Below are 16,556 nucleotides of genomic sequence, written 5' to 3'. Positions count from 1 at the left end.
AGTATACAAAAAAGGTCTTGCTTCAATCCAGCTAATCTTGGTGACTCGTAATAGGTAATAACTTTTAGTATACACTAGTAATTGTGCCCGCGCGTTGCTGCGGGTTTTAAAAGTGTATAAAATTTGTAAAAAATTTTACAGATGTATATGTATTCATGATATTTATAGCAAGGAACGAACATATAGGTATAACAGATGGTTGAGTTTGGACTTGATAATGAAGCAATTGTAAGAAACAGTGCAGCTGTAATTCAAAGGTCAAAGTTGGTGTAGTGCGTGAAAGAATGTTGGTTGAAGCGAGACTTCGCAAATGGTTCTTTAGTCTATAAATTAATAGTTAAGATGCAGGGAAGTATTAAGGCAATTAGTATTAAACTAAGGCAAGAAATAATATTGTTATTGTTAATAACTAAATAGGCGAGAAATAATTTGAACAAAACATACAAAAGATAGTGTTAGAATGGTGTACCTTGTGATGAACGATGATTGGAGACAATGTTGTACACAGAAATTGGTTAGTGTGTCAACTAAAGAGTAAATATGTGAAAAATATGCTAGAAAAGAACAGTAAATCAAGACTAAGTCGAAATACAAAGTTACATTCAAATGGTGAACAATCTGGAAAACACATGACCATGAATAAAATTTTATGTATCTAAGTGATCTCAGAATTGGAAAAGTTAGGAACGCTGGTAGTTAAGCATTTGCTAGAAAAAAAATTTTGGTGTTTTTGTTTAAAAGTGATTCCAATGCTGTAAAAATACAATTTAAATGTGCTTTCATGTGTAGTGTGGTCCTGTAAAATTGGAAATAAAAATTTATCTAATTTCCAACTGATTAATCATCTAAGGAACCGAGTATGTGTCATTGGTTGTATTCATATGGAATATCTTAGATAAAAATAAGCACAAAGGAAGTTGAGAGATTGCATTGTTGAATCAAAGTGAAAACATAGCTAATTAAAGAATGTTGCGGACAAATGTAGGGGAAAATCAGTAGAAAAGGATAAGAAAAAATGTAATCAATATATTAAAGATGTTAATGCAAGACTTTACAAAACGGAATAATCGGATTGAAACAAACTGATTCACTGTTTAGTTAGAACGTTGGTGTTACGAATACAATAGTAAAAAAGGCAATAAATAAATTTAACCTCTAACCAAAGCATTCCTCGATCAAATTGAAAAGTAATATTGTTAATTAACAGATAATTTTGTTATCAATTGTTTTGTAAAAATGTAATAAGATATTGTACAAAGATGGATCAGATACGTTTGGTTTGGTGTTTTGGTGTAAAACAGAGGTATAAGCTGCTAAGTTATTTCAACTTGCATAATTTAGAGAAAAGATCATCATTTCCATCTTTCGTCCTCAGAGGAATCAGTTGTTATCAATTTGTAGATAAAGACTTTCTTCTATTGACTTGGTCTTAATACATGGTTAATGATTGGCCTGATCACTGAGGGGTTTACAATGGATGTCTAAAAGTATAGACAAAGATGTTCCTACCAAAGATGTAGTTGTTCCAAATGTTCTGTGGTTGAACTAAGGCATGTGGAAAGGGTATATCTCAAGCGGGAACGTCTTGAGTAATACTTTTAGATATTAAAGTAAACTCTTGAGTGATCAGGGTAGGGATTAGTTGTGTATTATAGACTAAGTTAAAAAAAGATAGTGATTATCTACATTGATAACAGCGAATTCCCCTGAGGAAAAATGTTAGTAAAGATTGAATGTAAAAGCAAAATGTTAATTAAAAAAAAAGGTAATAAAGCTTGAATTCTTGATACATACCGATGAAGCCTTGAACTGTAATTTAGGATATAGAGCAGAGAAAGGATGAATTGAAGATGTTAAGTAAACGCAAGGATTTATACCTTAATTGAATTTCCAGATTAATTTTCTTTTGGAAAAATGTGAACCTGCAAAAGAAAATTGAATTTATGATTAAGGAGAAATGAATGTTGAGGAACTGAATAGAACACAGAAAAACATTGATTTTATTTAGGCAAAATTTTTTGAGTGAAAAACTTGAAACCCAGAGATTTCTAATTTTTAACCAAAGATTAAAATATTGGATGAATACATGAAACAGTTTTTGGTGTTTACTATAGTTAAGATATTATTTTATTGCATTCTAAGCATTACTGACACATTATTGGTAAAAAAATGAAAGCTCATATTGTATTTAATTAAACTACGGAAACAACATAGTGATAGGATGGAAATGGAGATAGATATATTATTTGACAATACCAAATCACGGTCTGTAAAGATCAATAATGTATGGTTTGCTAGAAAGCAGAAACATTATCTCATATGGATTAAAATAATTAACAAATTCTCAACGAATGAACATGAAAAGGGTATGAAAAAGTAACCCCATTTGTTAATTAGAAAAATGGCAAAGATTAAAAACAGGTTATAAGTTGTCAGTTCTAACCATTACCAAAACGATCATATCGTTTATATTCGCTGTTAGTTCTATTTTTGTCATTAGATTTTGCAGAAGCAGTAAGTTCAGCCAGCAACATATCTTAATTAAACTTTAATCGATATTTTATTCATTAATTAAAACAATGTTTCGATTTAAATGAAACACATGAAATTTAATAAACAATTAATTGCAAGCCACGATTGAAAATATAAACTTTATATCCAATTTAAAAAAAAAAAAAATTTTTGCTCACCAGTTTCCAGTTTTTGGTGCCTGTTCTTCGATTTAATGTCAAAAGTGGGAGCCGAATGTATCTGTTTGTAGTTGTTGCCATCAATGTACCTGAGGACAGATATAAAAAGAAAGAAGAAACTGTAAATTTGGTCAAAATGAGTAATTGGGTAGCAAAAAAAAAAAAAGATGGTTTAGTTTTTTAAGAAGCTGAAAGCTTGTAATTAATCGGAAGTTGATACTCACACTTATCAATTTCCACCTAATTTGAATGTGAATGATTTAGGCTTGAAAAAATTGTACAAAATTTTTGAAGAAGATGAAAATTTAAGCAAAGGATAAGGATTGGGCAATTTGGACTCACCCAATCATAAGAAATAATTGCACAAAAGTATTAACACATTAAGCAAAAATTAAAATCATATTAGTTTGAAACTGATATCATGTTTATCATAAAAAAACATAAACAAATAATTTAATTGAAAATTTGAAATTCAGAACAACTAAGATAAACATAAGCAATTTATCATGGAAGATGATCAAAAATGTTTTTATTTACAGTTAATGAATGCATGGATTGTTCAATATGTAAAAATGATGGTAAAAATTCTATTGCAAATTTTGAAGCACATCTTTAAATACTATATTTGTTGTATAATTGTTTGCACTGTTTTCTCCGTTTGTTATTAAAATTTTTAAACCTTCTCTTGATGTAACTCTAGATAATGCAACATATAATTGACCATGCGTAAAAACAGGTTCAGGAAGATATAATCCAACTTGTTTCAAAGATTGGCCTTGACTTTTATTAATAGTCATTGCATAACACGGCCTAACTGGAAATTGACGTCTTTTAAAAATAAAAGGCCATTTGCTTTCAGTTGCTGCAAGAGTGATTCTTGGTATAAAAACTTTGTAACCAATATTAGTTCCAGTAAGTATTTTAGCTTCGATGATTCTATCAAACATTTGTGTAATAACTAATCTAGTTCCATTACATAAACCAAAAGACTGATTTAAATTTCTTAATAACATAATTGGCATTCCTATTTTTAAAATTAGGTTGTGTGGTGGTAAACCATTGAAATCAAGTTTGTTTAAAAATTCTACAGGATACATTGTTTCAAGATTTTCAATATTTCCATTTGAAGAACACAAAGAATCATAACTTAAAAATGCATGTTGTTCTCCAGGTAATAAATTAATTATATAATCATTTATATCTGATACGGTTGCATTTCGAGGTGTCACAATAGCTCGTTCTCTTAGATAATCAAAACTGTGAAAAGAATTTTGAAAATCAGGGTAAGTTGCGAAAAAGATTGAAGAAATTGGATTTGTAGAATAATGTATTATGAAATCTTTAGGTATTTGAATCAAAGATGTGTCTGCATCATTTGAATCAGTTGGGTTATGTATGCTATCAACCTTTCCATCACCTACTTTTAAAATCCAATCTGCAAAATCTTTGATTTTTTTCTTTTCATCAATGCTTATATCGCTTCTTGATAATCTCATATTTTCTTTTAAAACAAAAATTTTAAAATGTGACCATAGATAAGAAGTGTTTAAACTCGCATTTATTATATCTTCTTTGTTTGCTCCAGGAATAACAGGTAATATTTGTCGAAAATCACCACCTAACAAAAGAGGTTTCCCACCAAATGGAAAATTTTTATTTGAAACATGTACATGTGATAAAATGTCAGAAAGCGATCTATCCAATGCTTCAAAACAATATTTATGATTCATAGGTGCTTCATCCCATATAATCAAATCTGTTTTTTCAATTAATGTAGCAAGATGAGTTTTTTTCTTTATCGGACAAACTGAGTTATCTGTAACAACCAATGGAATTTTAAATCTAGAATGAGCTGTTCTACCACTGGGTAGTAATAATGATGCTATTCCTGAGGATGCCACAGCCAAAACAATTTTTCCTTCAGATCTAAGCTTACTTATAATTGTATCCCATAAAAAAGTTTTTCCAGTACCTCCATGACCATAAACAAAAAATAATCCTTGTTTTTTTCTATTTACAACATCTATAACACAATCATACACATATTTTTGATCTTTATTAAGCTGTGATTTTAAGATTTGATGTTTTTTAGATAATTCTTCACAATTGTAATTTAATTCTTCTCTCAGAAGTTTATTTTTTATTTCCAACATTTTTTGTTCATCAGGCATTGGCAAATGATGTTTTTCCAATGAGGTAGATGCATTGTTAAAAAGCAACTCTAACTCAAATAAAACAGAATTTTTTAATTCATTCTCTGGTACAATCATATCAGGTATTGCAAGAGTTTTTCTCAGTTTGTATAAAATATCATCATACATATTTTTCCAATGATCATTAAAAAGAACTTCAGGATTTGCTACATCACAAAACAAAATTATTGTAACAAACAATTGCCTTAATTGAGAAGATGACGCAACATGGGTAGCAGTTGATAAAGCATCTAACCATTCTTTATCATCACCTAATAATCCTAATGATTTACATGCAGCTTGATACGAAGAGTGCACCACACCATTAACAATTTTGATATCATCAAAATTTAAAGCACCTTTTTTCAAGTTTAAAAGCATTCTTAAATAATATAACTCACCAGATGCAGGGTGCACATATGCTATTCTGCCAATTGATCCTTTGCGTTTTCTCGGTTTCCAACATTTCTTTCGCGCATCATATAAGAATTTGGATGGCATCTGTGCATAAGTCAATAAACGTGCTTCATTATAAATTTTATTTGTCTCAAACCAACTTGTCAACATTGTGTGTTCAAAAGCTCTTTGATTGATAATTGATATGAGCGATTGATCACCACTGAAAACAATGTTTTGTTCTAATGGTAAGTGCACTGGTAATCGTTCAACAGAAGGTTCTCTATGGTGTATCGAATATTGAAACAATCGCCAAACAGCCTCATAAGGTGATATGTATCTACAATTGAGATATGTTAATATTTCATCATTTATATCTTGCTGAAGAACTAACCGTGCTCTATCTGAACCTTTGTTAACATATTTGAACAAATATTTTATAAGCATAGATTGACAACATGATTCAACATTTATATGTGCATTATATCTCAAAAGTAGCTCTGCATTATAAGGAACAACAAAACTGTTATCAATTTTTATTCCATTTTTTATGAAAAATTTTGTATCATCATCACGACGTTTATAAATTGGAAACCCATTTGATTCAAGAAAAGTCTCATTTCTATAAGGTTTTGGAAAATTTTTAGAACACCTATTTTCTCGCATGCAAGGAGATTTTAAATTAATGTGACCACATGGACCATGAATCATAAATTGATTAACAATATCATAAAGCTTTGGATTAAGAATTTTATCTGGTATTTCAGCTGAAATAATAGAATCAATATCAGACGGAGAAACACATTTGAAGTTTGACTTGAGCCATATTAATATATGAGAATGAGGTAAACCTCTTTTCTGAAATTCGATCGTGCAAACATCTGTTTATAAAAAGAATAAAAATAAGACAAACAAAGAAAAAACAAATGAGGTCAGTTTGATTTTAAAAAAAAAAAATTGCAAATTAATATAAGCAACAAAATAAATTTTTAAAACTTACTTGCTTCGACTTCCCCAAAAGGCTTTCCAGATTTTATAAAGTCAAGCATATCATCAAGTTTCATTTTAAACATGCGAGAAATTATATCAGGCCTATCCTCAGGTTTGAATCCTGGTTTTTTCTCAAATTCTCTAACAATTTCTGGCCATTTTATATTGCAAGTAAATGTTATGAACAAATCAGGAAGTCCATTTTCTCGACAAATAGCCATTGCATCATGATAATTATTAATCATATATCTAGGACTTCCTGTATATGAAGCTGGCAACACAACTTTTTGGCCCAAATTACTTGCATCGTTATCACCCTTTGCCACCGCATCATAAATCCCTTTGTAAACCTCACTTCTTAAATTTTTTTGGTTTTGTCTAATGTAATCCAACCTATCTTCTTCAAGTGTTGCATAAGAATATACCAAATATTGTTGAAAAAGCCTTCCTCCTTTTAACAATGTTGTTAAACATGGGTCTCGTTCTTGAATTTGGTAAGCTATAAAAGCTCTCATGGGTATTCTTTGCCTTTTAGTTTTTGGACCTTTATAATTTTCACTCCACTTTAAATCTGGTCTATACCCATCTTCACCATATGGAAAAAGAATAGGATATTGCAAAGACATAAATTTTGGATTTAATTTTGTGACACGCTTTAACCCTTCACTTTTAGACTCTATAATAATATCTCTATTAGAATCAGCAAGTCCTATATCACCAACTATTAAACCACTTAATTCATCACTTGTTGGTTGGTCATATTGCTTGCTATCCGTTAGTTCTCTTGCTAATATTCTCATTTTTAAAGAAATTAGTCCATCAGTTTCATATTTATCCCTTGCTGTTCGAAATAGCTTAACTAACTTATTTGATGCATCAAACATTTTAATCAAACCTTCAACAATTTTTGGATCAAGTTTTTTATTATTTCCATCAGATTCAAAAGCTCTAAGACGATTCTGAACTTCATTATATGTATCATAAATATACAATTGAGCAAACTTTGGAGACTCATTGTCAGCTGGTAAAAGAGATCCCATCAGATGACAAACTTGCCCACTAATTTTGAAAATATAAGGGCTTGACCCATCATTAATTGAGTGATCAACTTTGGCACCCATTGAAGTAAATGAGAACATTGAATTATACGCTCTAATGTTTTCTCGAAATGCTAAACTTTTTTGGCCTCCATTTGGATCAAGCAAAGATTCTAAAAAAGGTGGTGTCGCTTTTGGAGTTGGAAAAGCAATTTTTCCTTGTTGACAACAAAGAGTAAAAACGGGTTCATTTTTTTTGGATGCTTGTTTAAGAGATTCTTTTAACCAAAAGTAAGCACCACAGTGGATACATTTATAAGTTTTATCCCCAAAGTCCACATAACCTATTCCAACTCCTGCATAAAAAAACACACACATGAAAAAAAAAACAAAGAAAAGAGGACTTAAAATCAATACACCAATAACTAAATATCCAATTAGTAGAATAAGGAATAATTTTTTATGTTAAAAAACATACCAGTTTTACTTTTCTGGAAAAATGCTTGACCCTTGCTCATAGAAGAGTGATTCTCAACATGAAACGTTTTTTCAAATGTGTTATCAAGATTACTCAAGAAATTAACAACTTTTTTTCCTTTTTGATCAGAAATGCAGACAATTTTTTCAGCATATGTGACATGTTGTGCTTCATCACTATTAACATCTTTAATACCACATTGGATAACATCAGATGTGCTAGCACTACAATCATGTCTAAAATGTGAAGTTTCACATAGAAATCCATCAGTCTTGGAGAAAACAGCATTTTGACATTTTTCCATATAACTGGCTCTACACACTTTTCTTAGACGGCGGCTATATTCAACTGAGAGATTATATTCATCATCACTACTGTTTTCATTTTGGTCCACAACATCATTTGCCAATGCATTTATAGGTCTTTTAGACATAATGGAAAACAACTGTTATAACAAATTTAAAAACAAAGAATTGCAAAGAAGGAAAAAAAAAAGGACAAAACAAAAGAGAAAAAAAATTAATAAATATATAAGACAAACAATAAAAGAACATAATAAATATTAAATATAAGTAAACCAACCACATTGAAATTTCAATTCATAAAAAATTTTACCTCTTTTCTTTTGCCTCTGTATCAAGCGTGAAAAAAAATTATTTGTCTTCAGCCAGGGTGCAGGTTGGAATTTTTTAAACACCTATGCACCAGAGAAATTTGTCACATTACACTGACAAAGTAAATAACCATTAACAAATCTGTACCCATGATTTCAATTCAAACATACACTAATCGGTGAGGAAACTCAAAATTCAATCCATCAACTTCAGCTCAGAAGTCCCATCTACGCATTTTTTTACAACAATAACAAAATTATTTCTTTTATCAAATCCCCAGAACAAAATGAAACATAACCCACAAAATTCCATTGATTTCTCACTTCTACTAAGTTTTCACAGCCAATCCAAGTATAGAAGCAAAAGGCAAACATTAAGCATAAGAAGAAAAAAAAAACAAAATTACCAATTTTTCTGGATTCTTAATTATCTTATATCAACACATAGTGGGCATCCCCAATAACCCAAATCAGCAAAAGTTTCAAACTTTAGCAAAAATTATCAAAATTAAACAAAATGGACATTGACTCAGAAACATATACACATAGGTGATGAATATATTCATATTCCCTCCAGAATAACCTGACCTACATCAAAAAGAGTAAGCAACAATGAATAATGAGACCTACACTTATCAATTTACACATAAATTCCAATTCTGAATCATTTAGGCTTCCAAAAAATTGCTCAGAAATGTTAAAGAAAATAAACAAACTGAAACAAAGTAACATGTACTGGATAATGAAGACTCACCCCAAATTCCTATGAAGGTCTGCTACACACGTGATGACACGTTTACAAAGCCTTTCAAAGGTTGAGATTCAACTTTCAAATACGAAGACTTCAAGCCACAATTGTTCTTTCTAGCTACTTCAGCTAGCTAACCAGAAAAAAAAAATTTACTTTAATCATAGTTAACCAATCTGGCTTAAGATTAATCAAAAAGCTTGGAAGTTTCATATGTAAAATCACACTTCAGGCTGCAAGTAGAATCAAAACCATGGAATTTCAAAACCACTCACCCTAAAAACAGTGTACTGTTCGCTCATCCCTCTCTATTTCTATCTTTGCAATCCGTACTGCTCCCTCCCTCTTTTTCTCTCTGTAACACTTACAGAATTATAGATCTCGTATGAACAGGTCTTACTTGCCCTTGTTCACGCCTCCCTCTCTCTTTCTCTCTATGTAACACTTCCTCACCAAATCTAAACACCGGGCCCTCGATCTCACCAACTATAACCCTCACCCCTCCCAAGTCTAAAATGATAATACTGCCTACCCAACCCAATCTAAAACATCGAATCACACACTGAGATGCACAAAAAGAAATTAACAAATCCCAAACGGAATACAAAAATTAAGAACCAGCAAGCAAAAAAATCAGAAAACTCACCGGAAAAAAGACATGAGCATCGACGAAAAAATCGCCCAACAAATGTGATCCAGAAGACTTCCTCTCTAATGATTCAAAGAAAACGCTCTGTTTTTGCGATAACGGTATCGCACAATACCAATTTCAACTTTTTTTTTTTTTTCCAGCAAACGCCAAAAAACGTGAGACAAAAATGATATTTCTAGGAATCCAATCCTTTTGAACCACAAAAAGCACACTTGCTAATTCACAGGGGCAAAAGAAAGATGGGAAAATCAGAAGCAGTGCAAGAGGAAAATTTAAGGCACAAAGAAAAGCAAGGCAAGAGTAGGTATGAACGGCAAGACAACCAAAGAAAACCCTAAAGAAAGAACCAACAAAATCGAAGCAGGAGAACCGGCGATGATAGACGCGTGGCATAGGAGGGCATTTCCGTCATTTAACTGTGCAACCAAGAGTAAAGACGCATGGTGGAAAACCAAACAGAGGTCATTTTTGCCACTTTACTGTCCGTGAACAGTACACCCGAGTTTGGGTTTTAGTATAGGATAATTTCTCACCGGTCAATTAACTAACTTTTACTCATTTTTAATTTTTCACTATCCTTTGAAGATTAGCAATGAAAACTGGAGACGGTGCAATTATGTCGAATTAGCCTAAGCAATGTCATGTACAAGATTGGAGCCAAGGTGCTCATGAATCGGCTTCAGCACATTATGCCAAATCTTATTTCTCACTATCAGAGTGCTTTCGTCCCTGGGCGTCTCATCTCTGATAATGTTATTATGGCCAACGAAGTGGCGAATTGCTTGAGCCGCCAGAGGAGGGGAAAGAAGGGTTTCATGTCGCTCAAGCTTGACACGAGCAAGGCCTACGATAGGATTGAGTGGAGCTATCTTTGAAGTGTACTTGTGAGACTCGGTTTTTCGCTTCGGTGGACTGATCTCATCATGACTTTCGTTATCTCAGTCACCTACTCTGTTATGGTGAACGGCTCCCCTCGTGGCTACCTTCATCCGACCCGTGGGCTCCGATAAGGAGATCCCCTTTCCCTTTTCCTCTTCCTGCTGTGTGCAGAAGGTTTATCGGCTCTTATTGATAGGCGAGAACGTGAGGGGCGGCTACGAGGTGTCACAGTTTGCAGAGGGGCTCCGCCTATCACCCACCTTTTATTTGCTGACGATTGCTTGATTTTTACTCGGGCAACTTTGGAGGATTGCAATCACATACGGGCTATCTTGCATGATTACGAATAGGCCTCTGGTTAAGCAATTAACCTGGCTAAGACTTCTGTCTGCTTTAGTAGGAATGTCAAGAGACCTCAACAGGATGACTTTGGGGTTGGGGGTTATCCGAGTGGATCATCATGATAAGTATCTTGGCATACCCACTGTTGTTGGGAGGAATCGAGGTCAATGCTTTGCTTATATCAAAGAAATACTGTGGAAAAGGCTTTTAAGTTGGAAGATGAAGCTTTTAAGTGCCGATGGCCGTGAGCTACTTGTCAAAGTAGTTGCCCAAGCTATCCCACTATATGTCATGAATAGCTTCCTCTTGCCTAGGTTTTTCTATGATGATCTGAATAAGATGGTTGCTAGATTTTGGTGGGGAGGGTCGGATGATGAGCAGAAGATTCATTGGCTCGGTTGGGAACGGTTCTGCTCAACCAAGTGTGATGGTGGGTTGGGTTTTTAGAACATGTATGCTTTCAACTTGGCTTTTCTTGCTAAAAAGGGTTGGCGCATTTTACAAGAGCCTACCTCGCTTGTCACTTGACTTTTGCAAGCCAAGTACCACCCCAACTCTATGTTTCTGGATGCCACGGTGGAAGTGGGGGCTTCCTTTTGTTGGCACAGTTTCTGTGCACCAAGAGTGATGCTGACTTGCAGGTCCAGATGGCAGGTGGGGTCGGGGGAGGGAATCCGTATTTGGGAAGATCGTTGGATTCCCCCAGCTTTCCTCCTTTCGGGTTTTCTCTCCAAAACCCGTGGGATGTAATTTGCTTATGGTTAGTGACCTTATCATTGATTCTCCACAGAGGTGGAACCTCCCTCTCCTCAACTCTATTTTCTCTGATGCGGAAACTGACAAAGTGTGCTCAATCCCACTGAGTATTCGGAAACCAAATGATTGTTTGATTTGGCATTTTGATAAAAAAAGAGAATTCTCAATTAAAAGTGGATACCATGTGGTGTTGGAGTGGGTGCTTAGTCACTCCCGGACTGCTTCGTCTTCCTCGGAATCTAACCCTTTGGGGCCTCTTTGGAAGCGCATTTGGGTGGGTTGTGTCCCTCCAAATGTCAAGGTGTGCGCTTGGAGGATTTGCCGGACTATAATTCCTACCCGTGCAAATTTGATCAAGCGGCATCTAAAGGTTGATGATGGTTGTGTCCTATGCGGTGCCAGGGGAGAATCTGCATTACACTTGATATGTGACTATCCCTTCGCTGCCTGTGTTTGGATGGCTCCCCTTGGGGTTTCTACCAAAAGGGCACGGAGTCACTGCCATGGATGATTGGGCCTTGTTGCTTGCCTCCTCCCTGAAGCAACCTGATTTTGATATTTGTCTCATTATTTGGTGGGCGATTTAGGGGGCTAGGAACTCTATGCTCTAGAACGGGCAAGTGGACGACCCTGGGCTGACCTCATCTCGAGCAATGGGCTAGTTAGCTGAGTTTCACCATGCTCAATGTTCCGTGCTTGCGCTCCATACCTCTACTTCCTAAATTGTTACATGGACCCCTCCACCTGCCGGTCATGTAAAAGTCAACGTAAATGCTTCATGGTTTGCAGACGGTGGAAGGAGTAGGGTGGGTAATGTTGCAAGTCATTTTGTGGCAACTCGTGTGCCCAGGTTCGAAAATGTCTTCTCTCTGGCTCATGTAGAGGCCTTAGTGGCCAAAGAAGGCCTGGTGATGATCGTCGAAATGGGTTTATCTAACATCATTCTAGAAAGCGACTCTTTCCAGATCACGATTGTGTTGCAGAGTCATTCGATTGACATGTCCTTCATTGGGCCTGGCAAAGCTTTCATGTCAAGGATCATTGGAGCTGCTTCTGCCCATGTTCGTCATCAGGCTAATGAAATGGCTCACCGTCTTGCAAAGGTTGCGCTGCGTGAGACGATTTCTCGGTCATGGTTTGAGGAGCCGTTCGATTTTCTGGCGGAACTCTTTGTAACTGAGGCTTAAGGCTATTTTGAGTGAGGGATGTTTTGAATCCCTTTGTTTGTAGTTGTAATGTTCTCACAACCTTGCTGTTTTTCTAAAATGAAATTTTGTCGTTGCTATTTAATTAAAAAATAAATAAATAAAAAAGCAATCAAAACTGGAGGCATCAATCATTGGGTGGAATTGCAGTGTTGATGTCAATACGTACACTTAAAAAAAAAAAAATTTTTTTTAGCATGTACACATTATGTGTGTTCTGAAAATTGTAAATTATTTTGTGTTGTGCTACTAATGTTTCATCTACTATTTTTTTTTATTCACATCTACATATTGTTCGGGAATTTTAGGTAGGAACTTGCATCCAAAATCCCATGTTGTTTGACAATTGCATGAATAACATATAAATCGGTAAAGTAAACACACAAAAATGACAAATTTTTATGACGTGCATGATAAAAACAAAGTCTCTCTCTTGCACAATACATTAAAATATATCAGGACTATTGCAATTACCACAAAACATCTTTAGGAGTACGTAACGTCTATGATTAAAAGAAGTTTCTTGCAAGCACGTAACAGCATGCAAAGAGACTAGTAACTTATAGGGTACCCTAACTTATAAGTTATAACCCTTTTCTTCGTGTGTCTCTTTATTATTCTTTTAAATTTTCCTTTATTAAATCTATGAGCTGCCACTCAGTACTATGATCTAATGGTATTCCTCTTCACTTGGAAGTGAAAGGTCTTAGGTCCGAATCTCATGGATGACAACTTCGATACCTAATTAAACTGCTCATTATATGACTTAACTGAACTTCCTTTTTTCTTAATGTAAAAATATTGATGTATTAAAAAAATCCATGAGCTAGAAATAGGGAAACGAGTGTTCCCAAAAAACGACAGCAATCTTAAACGACATAAAAAATTCGAACTACAAATGCACGTGTTTCTCACGTGCTCCGTTCCTGATGAAAGAGGGTTTTTAGCTTCCGCTAAACCCCTGTTCTAATTCCGGTTTCCAATCTGAGAAGACGAACTGACGAAAAAGGAGCGATTGCGTCGTGAATTCGTCGAATCGGAAGATGTGGTTCGCCGGCGGCGCGTTTAGGGCTTCCACCTCGACCGGAAGTGGTCTGATTACAACCGCCGCGGCGTTTGTAAGGCATTTCTCCCGGAGCCGCGCGGAGAATCTGAGGAAAATCAATCCAAAAGTGAGCTTCCCTGAGGCTAATTCTATCGCTCGTGATCTATACGATGTCGTCAAACAGCATGGACCTCTCACCATCCCCAATACTTGGGTTCAGGCTAAGGTTTATCACCCTTTCTGTGAAGAGCTGCTTTTTTTTGTTTTATTTTTCTTTCCCCTTTCATTTTTTTTTCTTCATGTATGTGAATTTGATAAAGCTGAAAATTTTACTCTTCCCATTCAGGCATTTTCATTGTAATCGCTATGCCTAGTTTTGCAATGACATTTTATCAATTGGGTATGTCGAAAAACCGGATTTCAGTTTGTGTATTTGGTGTTTGGAGTCATGTAATCTAGCTTCAAGTGCTTCATATAGCTATGTTAATGCAGCAAGGAGTAGGCTTACTTGCCACTGGTTAGATTAGGATAACTTGAATTGCAATAATGAGAAAGTACTGGTCACACTTTCCGTTACTTAATTGTATTGTTGGCTGGCTATACTTGCTAGTGTGACTGTTGTTGGCATTGAAGTTTGAAGTCTGCCATGCATCTTGTTGTGTGCAGTAGCATAGGAGGATGGTTATCTATCTGTTCATCATAATATGGACTTTTTAAAGTTCTATTCAACAGTTTTAAGGGGATAGGAGATTGAGGGCTTTATAAGGTGAAGTTTCTACCCAAACCAGGTAAAATTTTCAGTTTGTAAGGTGAAGCTGCCATTGTAGAAGTAACTTGAACGGTTTATGTTCATACTAACATTTAAGAATATAAATAGAACTGCTGAAACCACAGGGGGTGTAAGCTTCAGAGCATAAAACACAGGGTCCCCGTTTTTATTATGCTAAACCAAATATTAATTCACCACTTAAAGCTTTTAAACTTGAGATATTCTATTAGAAATGATAAAACCTATGTTGAGATTTATCATACTCCTAGATTTTATGTTTAACTTTTTGGTATTTGTGATACAGCAATGATAGAATTACAGTGCAGTGACTTTTGATTTCGTCCTTACATGTTCTTGTAGTAGTTCACAAAACTTTTCTGTTTTACCTCTTGCCTTAGACCGAGTTTTATAATGTGAGAAATCTGATGCATAACTGGACATTTTGTCTGTATAAATCATTTAAGATGTTTTGAATGCTACTATTCTGGTGATAGAATTAGAAAGCAACCATATCTAGATTTTGTTTTCTGATAACCGTTCCTTATCAAACTGAGGCGGTTTACACTGTAAGAGGTACCTGGTCTACTGAAATCTAGGCGGTTTACACTGTAAGAGGTACCAGGAAATATGTTTTATGCGTTCCTTTCATTTCAAGTTTTCAGTGGCTTTTTTTGTTATCACCCCTTCAGCAAAAAGAAAAGGACATATTTCTTTCCTTATTCAAGATAAAAGAATGTAGTGGAAACAATCTCTTTGCAAAAGCAAGGGTAACTTGCGTACGATCACCCCCCCCCCCCGGACCCTCGCAAAATGGGGAGCCTTGTTGGCTTGGGGTCACCCTTTATTCAAGATTAAAGAAAAAATGTGGAATATAAAGTTAATTGTCTGAAATTCCATAAGTTCATGTTTCTGAAAAAGGGTTTTATTTGCAAAATTCAGGAATTGGGTGTCAATGGATTGATGAGCAAAACACACATGAAGATAATGCTCAAATGGATGAGGGGAAGGAAGATGCTGAAGCTGTTCCCCAACCAAGTTGGTTCGACCAAAAAATTCTTATTATGCACACTGCCTGAAGACGCTGAAGTTACTCAATTTAGAGAATCATCAGCAGTAAGGCTGCAACATAGGAAGCCTTCCATTAAGCGGAAGAAGCAAAAGAAATAGGTTTGTGACTCTGTCCAAGCCTTCACTTTCGGCCTGGAACCCTTGCTTAGTGTGTTCCATCGCAATTTCAGTTCTCCCTTTTGCTGTATGAATCAACTTTTCCCTTTCCTACTCATGTTGCTATCAGTGGCGTTTCACTAATCTATGGTCGTTTTGAAAAGACTATTCTGTCAGTTTCATTCTCTTTTCCGTTGGACTTGGTCAAGTAGTGATTACATTTGCTTGTATAATTTAGGTTGACAGATTGGATCGTTGAAATAATGTTGATGGCGGTGTTGTTTTAATTCTAGCATGACTGAATTCAATATTTGTGTTACCATCAATCTCAAGGATTGTAGAATGGATTACACAACCTGTTGGTGAAGTCAATGAGTAGAACGATTGCGTCCCATCGTGCGACTGATAAACCCCTTTTTATCATTGTTTTGTATCAAATATGATGGGGGGAGATTGACTAATTTTAATGGTTCAAGTCCCATTTGTTCCGAAAAAAAATTGTTCAATGAACAAATTGAAAGTGACCTACAAGTTCATGGGCTATTTGGTAACTGTATCTTCGTGTAAGAGGTTTGTAAATTATGTAGCTAATAGTGTAGT

The 16,556-nt window shown here is 34.9% G+C and overlaps 4 protein-coding genes, 1 long non-coding RNA gene and 1 other non-coding gene across 6 annotated transcripts; 2 read left to right on the top strand and 4 right to left on the bottom strand.

Annotated features, from left to right (window-relative positions):
* Window positions 1-68: 68 nt before the first annotated feature.
* LOC148696190 (uncharacterized) lies at window positions 69-8,548 on the bottom strand. Its single transcript, XM_088696179.1, has 6 exons — window positions 8,528-8,548; window positions 8,399-8,480; window positions 6,130-7,661; window positions 5,284-5,383; window positions 2,691-2,779; window positions 69-1,922 (listed from the first exon to the last, which is right to left on the bottom strand). Exons 1-3 carry the CDS (start codon window positions 8,546-8,548, stop codon window positions 6,268-6,270), a joined length of 1,497 nt encoding a protein of 498 aa, XP_088552305.1. The 3' UTR covers window positions 69-1,922; window positions 2,691-2,779; window positions 5,284-5,383; window positions 6,130-6,267.
* On the bottom strand, window positions 1,260-1,362 carry LOC148696192 (small nucleolar RNA Z103). The gene has a single exon (XR_015963848.1). It is a non-coding gene; the product is annotated as a small nucleolar RNA Z103 (small nucleolar RNA).
* Window positions 3,278-3,790, bottom strand: LOC148696191 (uncharacterized). The gene has a single exon (XM_088696180.1). The coding sequence runs from the start codon at window positions 3,785-3,787 to the stop codon at window positions 3,278-3,280; it is 510 nt and encodes a 169-aa protein (XP_088552306.1). The 5' UTR covers window positions 3,788-3,790.
* Window positions 8,549-8,850: 302 nt separating the features above from the next.
* On the bottom strand, window positions 8,851-10,109 carry LOC148696189 (uncharacterized). Its single transcript, XR_015963521.1, has 3 exons — window positions 9,791-10,109; window positions 9,151-9,273; window positions 8,851-8,984 (listed from the first exon to the last, which is right to left on the bottom strand). It is a non-coding gene; the product is annotated as an uncharacterized LOC148696189 (long non-coding RNA).
* Window positions 10,110-11,077: 968 nt separating this feature from the next.
* LOC137710115 (uncharacterized) lies at window positions 11,078-12,960 on the top strand. The gene is made up of 4 exons (XM_088696178.1): window positions 11,078-11,447; window positions 11,504-11,763; window positions 11,808-12,201; window positions 12,563-12,960. The coding sequence occupies exons 1-4, from the start codon at window positions 11,078-11,080 to the stop codon at window positions 12,958-12,960; spliced, it is 1,422 nt and encodes a 473-aa protein (XP_088552304.1).
* A 969-nt stretch (window positions 12,961-13,929) lies between these two features.
* Window positions 13,930-16,243, top strand: LOC137711375 (uncharacterized). Its single transcript, XM_088695635.1, has 2 exons — window positions 13,930-14,249; window positions 15,732-16,243. Exons 1-2 carry the CDS (start codon window positions 14,022-14,024, stop codon window positions 15,957-15,959), a joined length of 456 nt encoding a protein of 151 aa, XP_088551761.1. The 5' UTR covers window positions 13,930-14,021; the 3' UTR covers window positions 15,960-16,243.
* The last annotated feature ends 313 nt before the right edge of the window (window positions 16,244-16,556 follow it).

The sequence above is a fragment of the Pyrus communis genome, chromosome 6 (genome assembly GCF_041283825.1).
Source record: "Pyrus communis isolate YQ-2024b chromosome 6, ASM4128382v1, whole genome shotgun sequence".
NCBI classification, from domain to species: domain Eukaryota; kingdom Viridiplantae; phylum Streptophyta; class Magnoliopsida; order Rosales; family Rosaceae; genus Pyrus; species Pyrus communis.
Note: the sequence above shows the minus strand (reverse complement) of the source record. Positions and strands in the feature narration are given on the sequence as shown.

What these genes read in the sequence shown, in the direction of transcription:
- LOC137710115 (XM_088696178.1), top strand. Translation starts at nt 11,078, where the DNA reads ATGTCAAGAGACCTCAACAGGATGACTTTGGGGTTGGGGGTTATCCGA. An exon ending in CTGCTCAACCAAGTGTGATG is followed by an intron (nt 11,448 to 11,503) that starts GTGGGTTGGGTT and finishes CTTGCTAAAAAG; the next exon opens with GGTTGGCGCATTTTACAAGA. An exon ending in CTCTCCAAAACCCGTGGGAT is followed by an intron (nt 11,764 to 11,807) that starts GTAATTTGCTTA and finishes GATTCTCCACAG; the next exon opens with AGGTGGAACCTCCCTCTCCT.
- LOC148696190 (XM_088696179.1), bottom strand. Translation starts at nt 8,548, where the DNA reads ATGGGTACAGATTTGTTAATG. An exon ending in TGGGTACAGATTTGTTAATG is followed by an intron (nt 8,481 to 8,527) that starts GTTATTTACTTT and finishes TCTGGTGCATAG; the next exon opens with GTGTTTAAAAAATTCCAACC. An exon ending in ACAGAGGCAAAAGAAAAGAG is followed by an intron (nt 7,662 to 8,398) that starts GTAAAATTTTTT and finishes TTTTTTATGCAG; the next exon opens with GAGTTGGAATAGGTTATGTG.
- LOC148696191 (XM_088696180.1), bottom strand. Translation starts at nt 3,787, where the DNA reads ATGTATCCTGTAGAATTTTTAAACAAACTTGATTTCAATGGTTTACCA.
- LOC137711375 (XM_088695635.1), top strand. Translation starts at nt 14,022, where the DNA reads ATGTGGTTCGCCGGCGGCGCGTTTAGGGCTTCCACCTCGACCGGAAGT. An exon ending in ATACTTGGGTTCAGGCTAAG is followed by an intron (nt 14,250 to 15,731) that starts GTTTATCACCCT and finishes TGCAAAATTCAG; the next exon opens with GAATTGGGTGTCAATGGATT.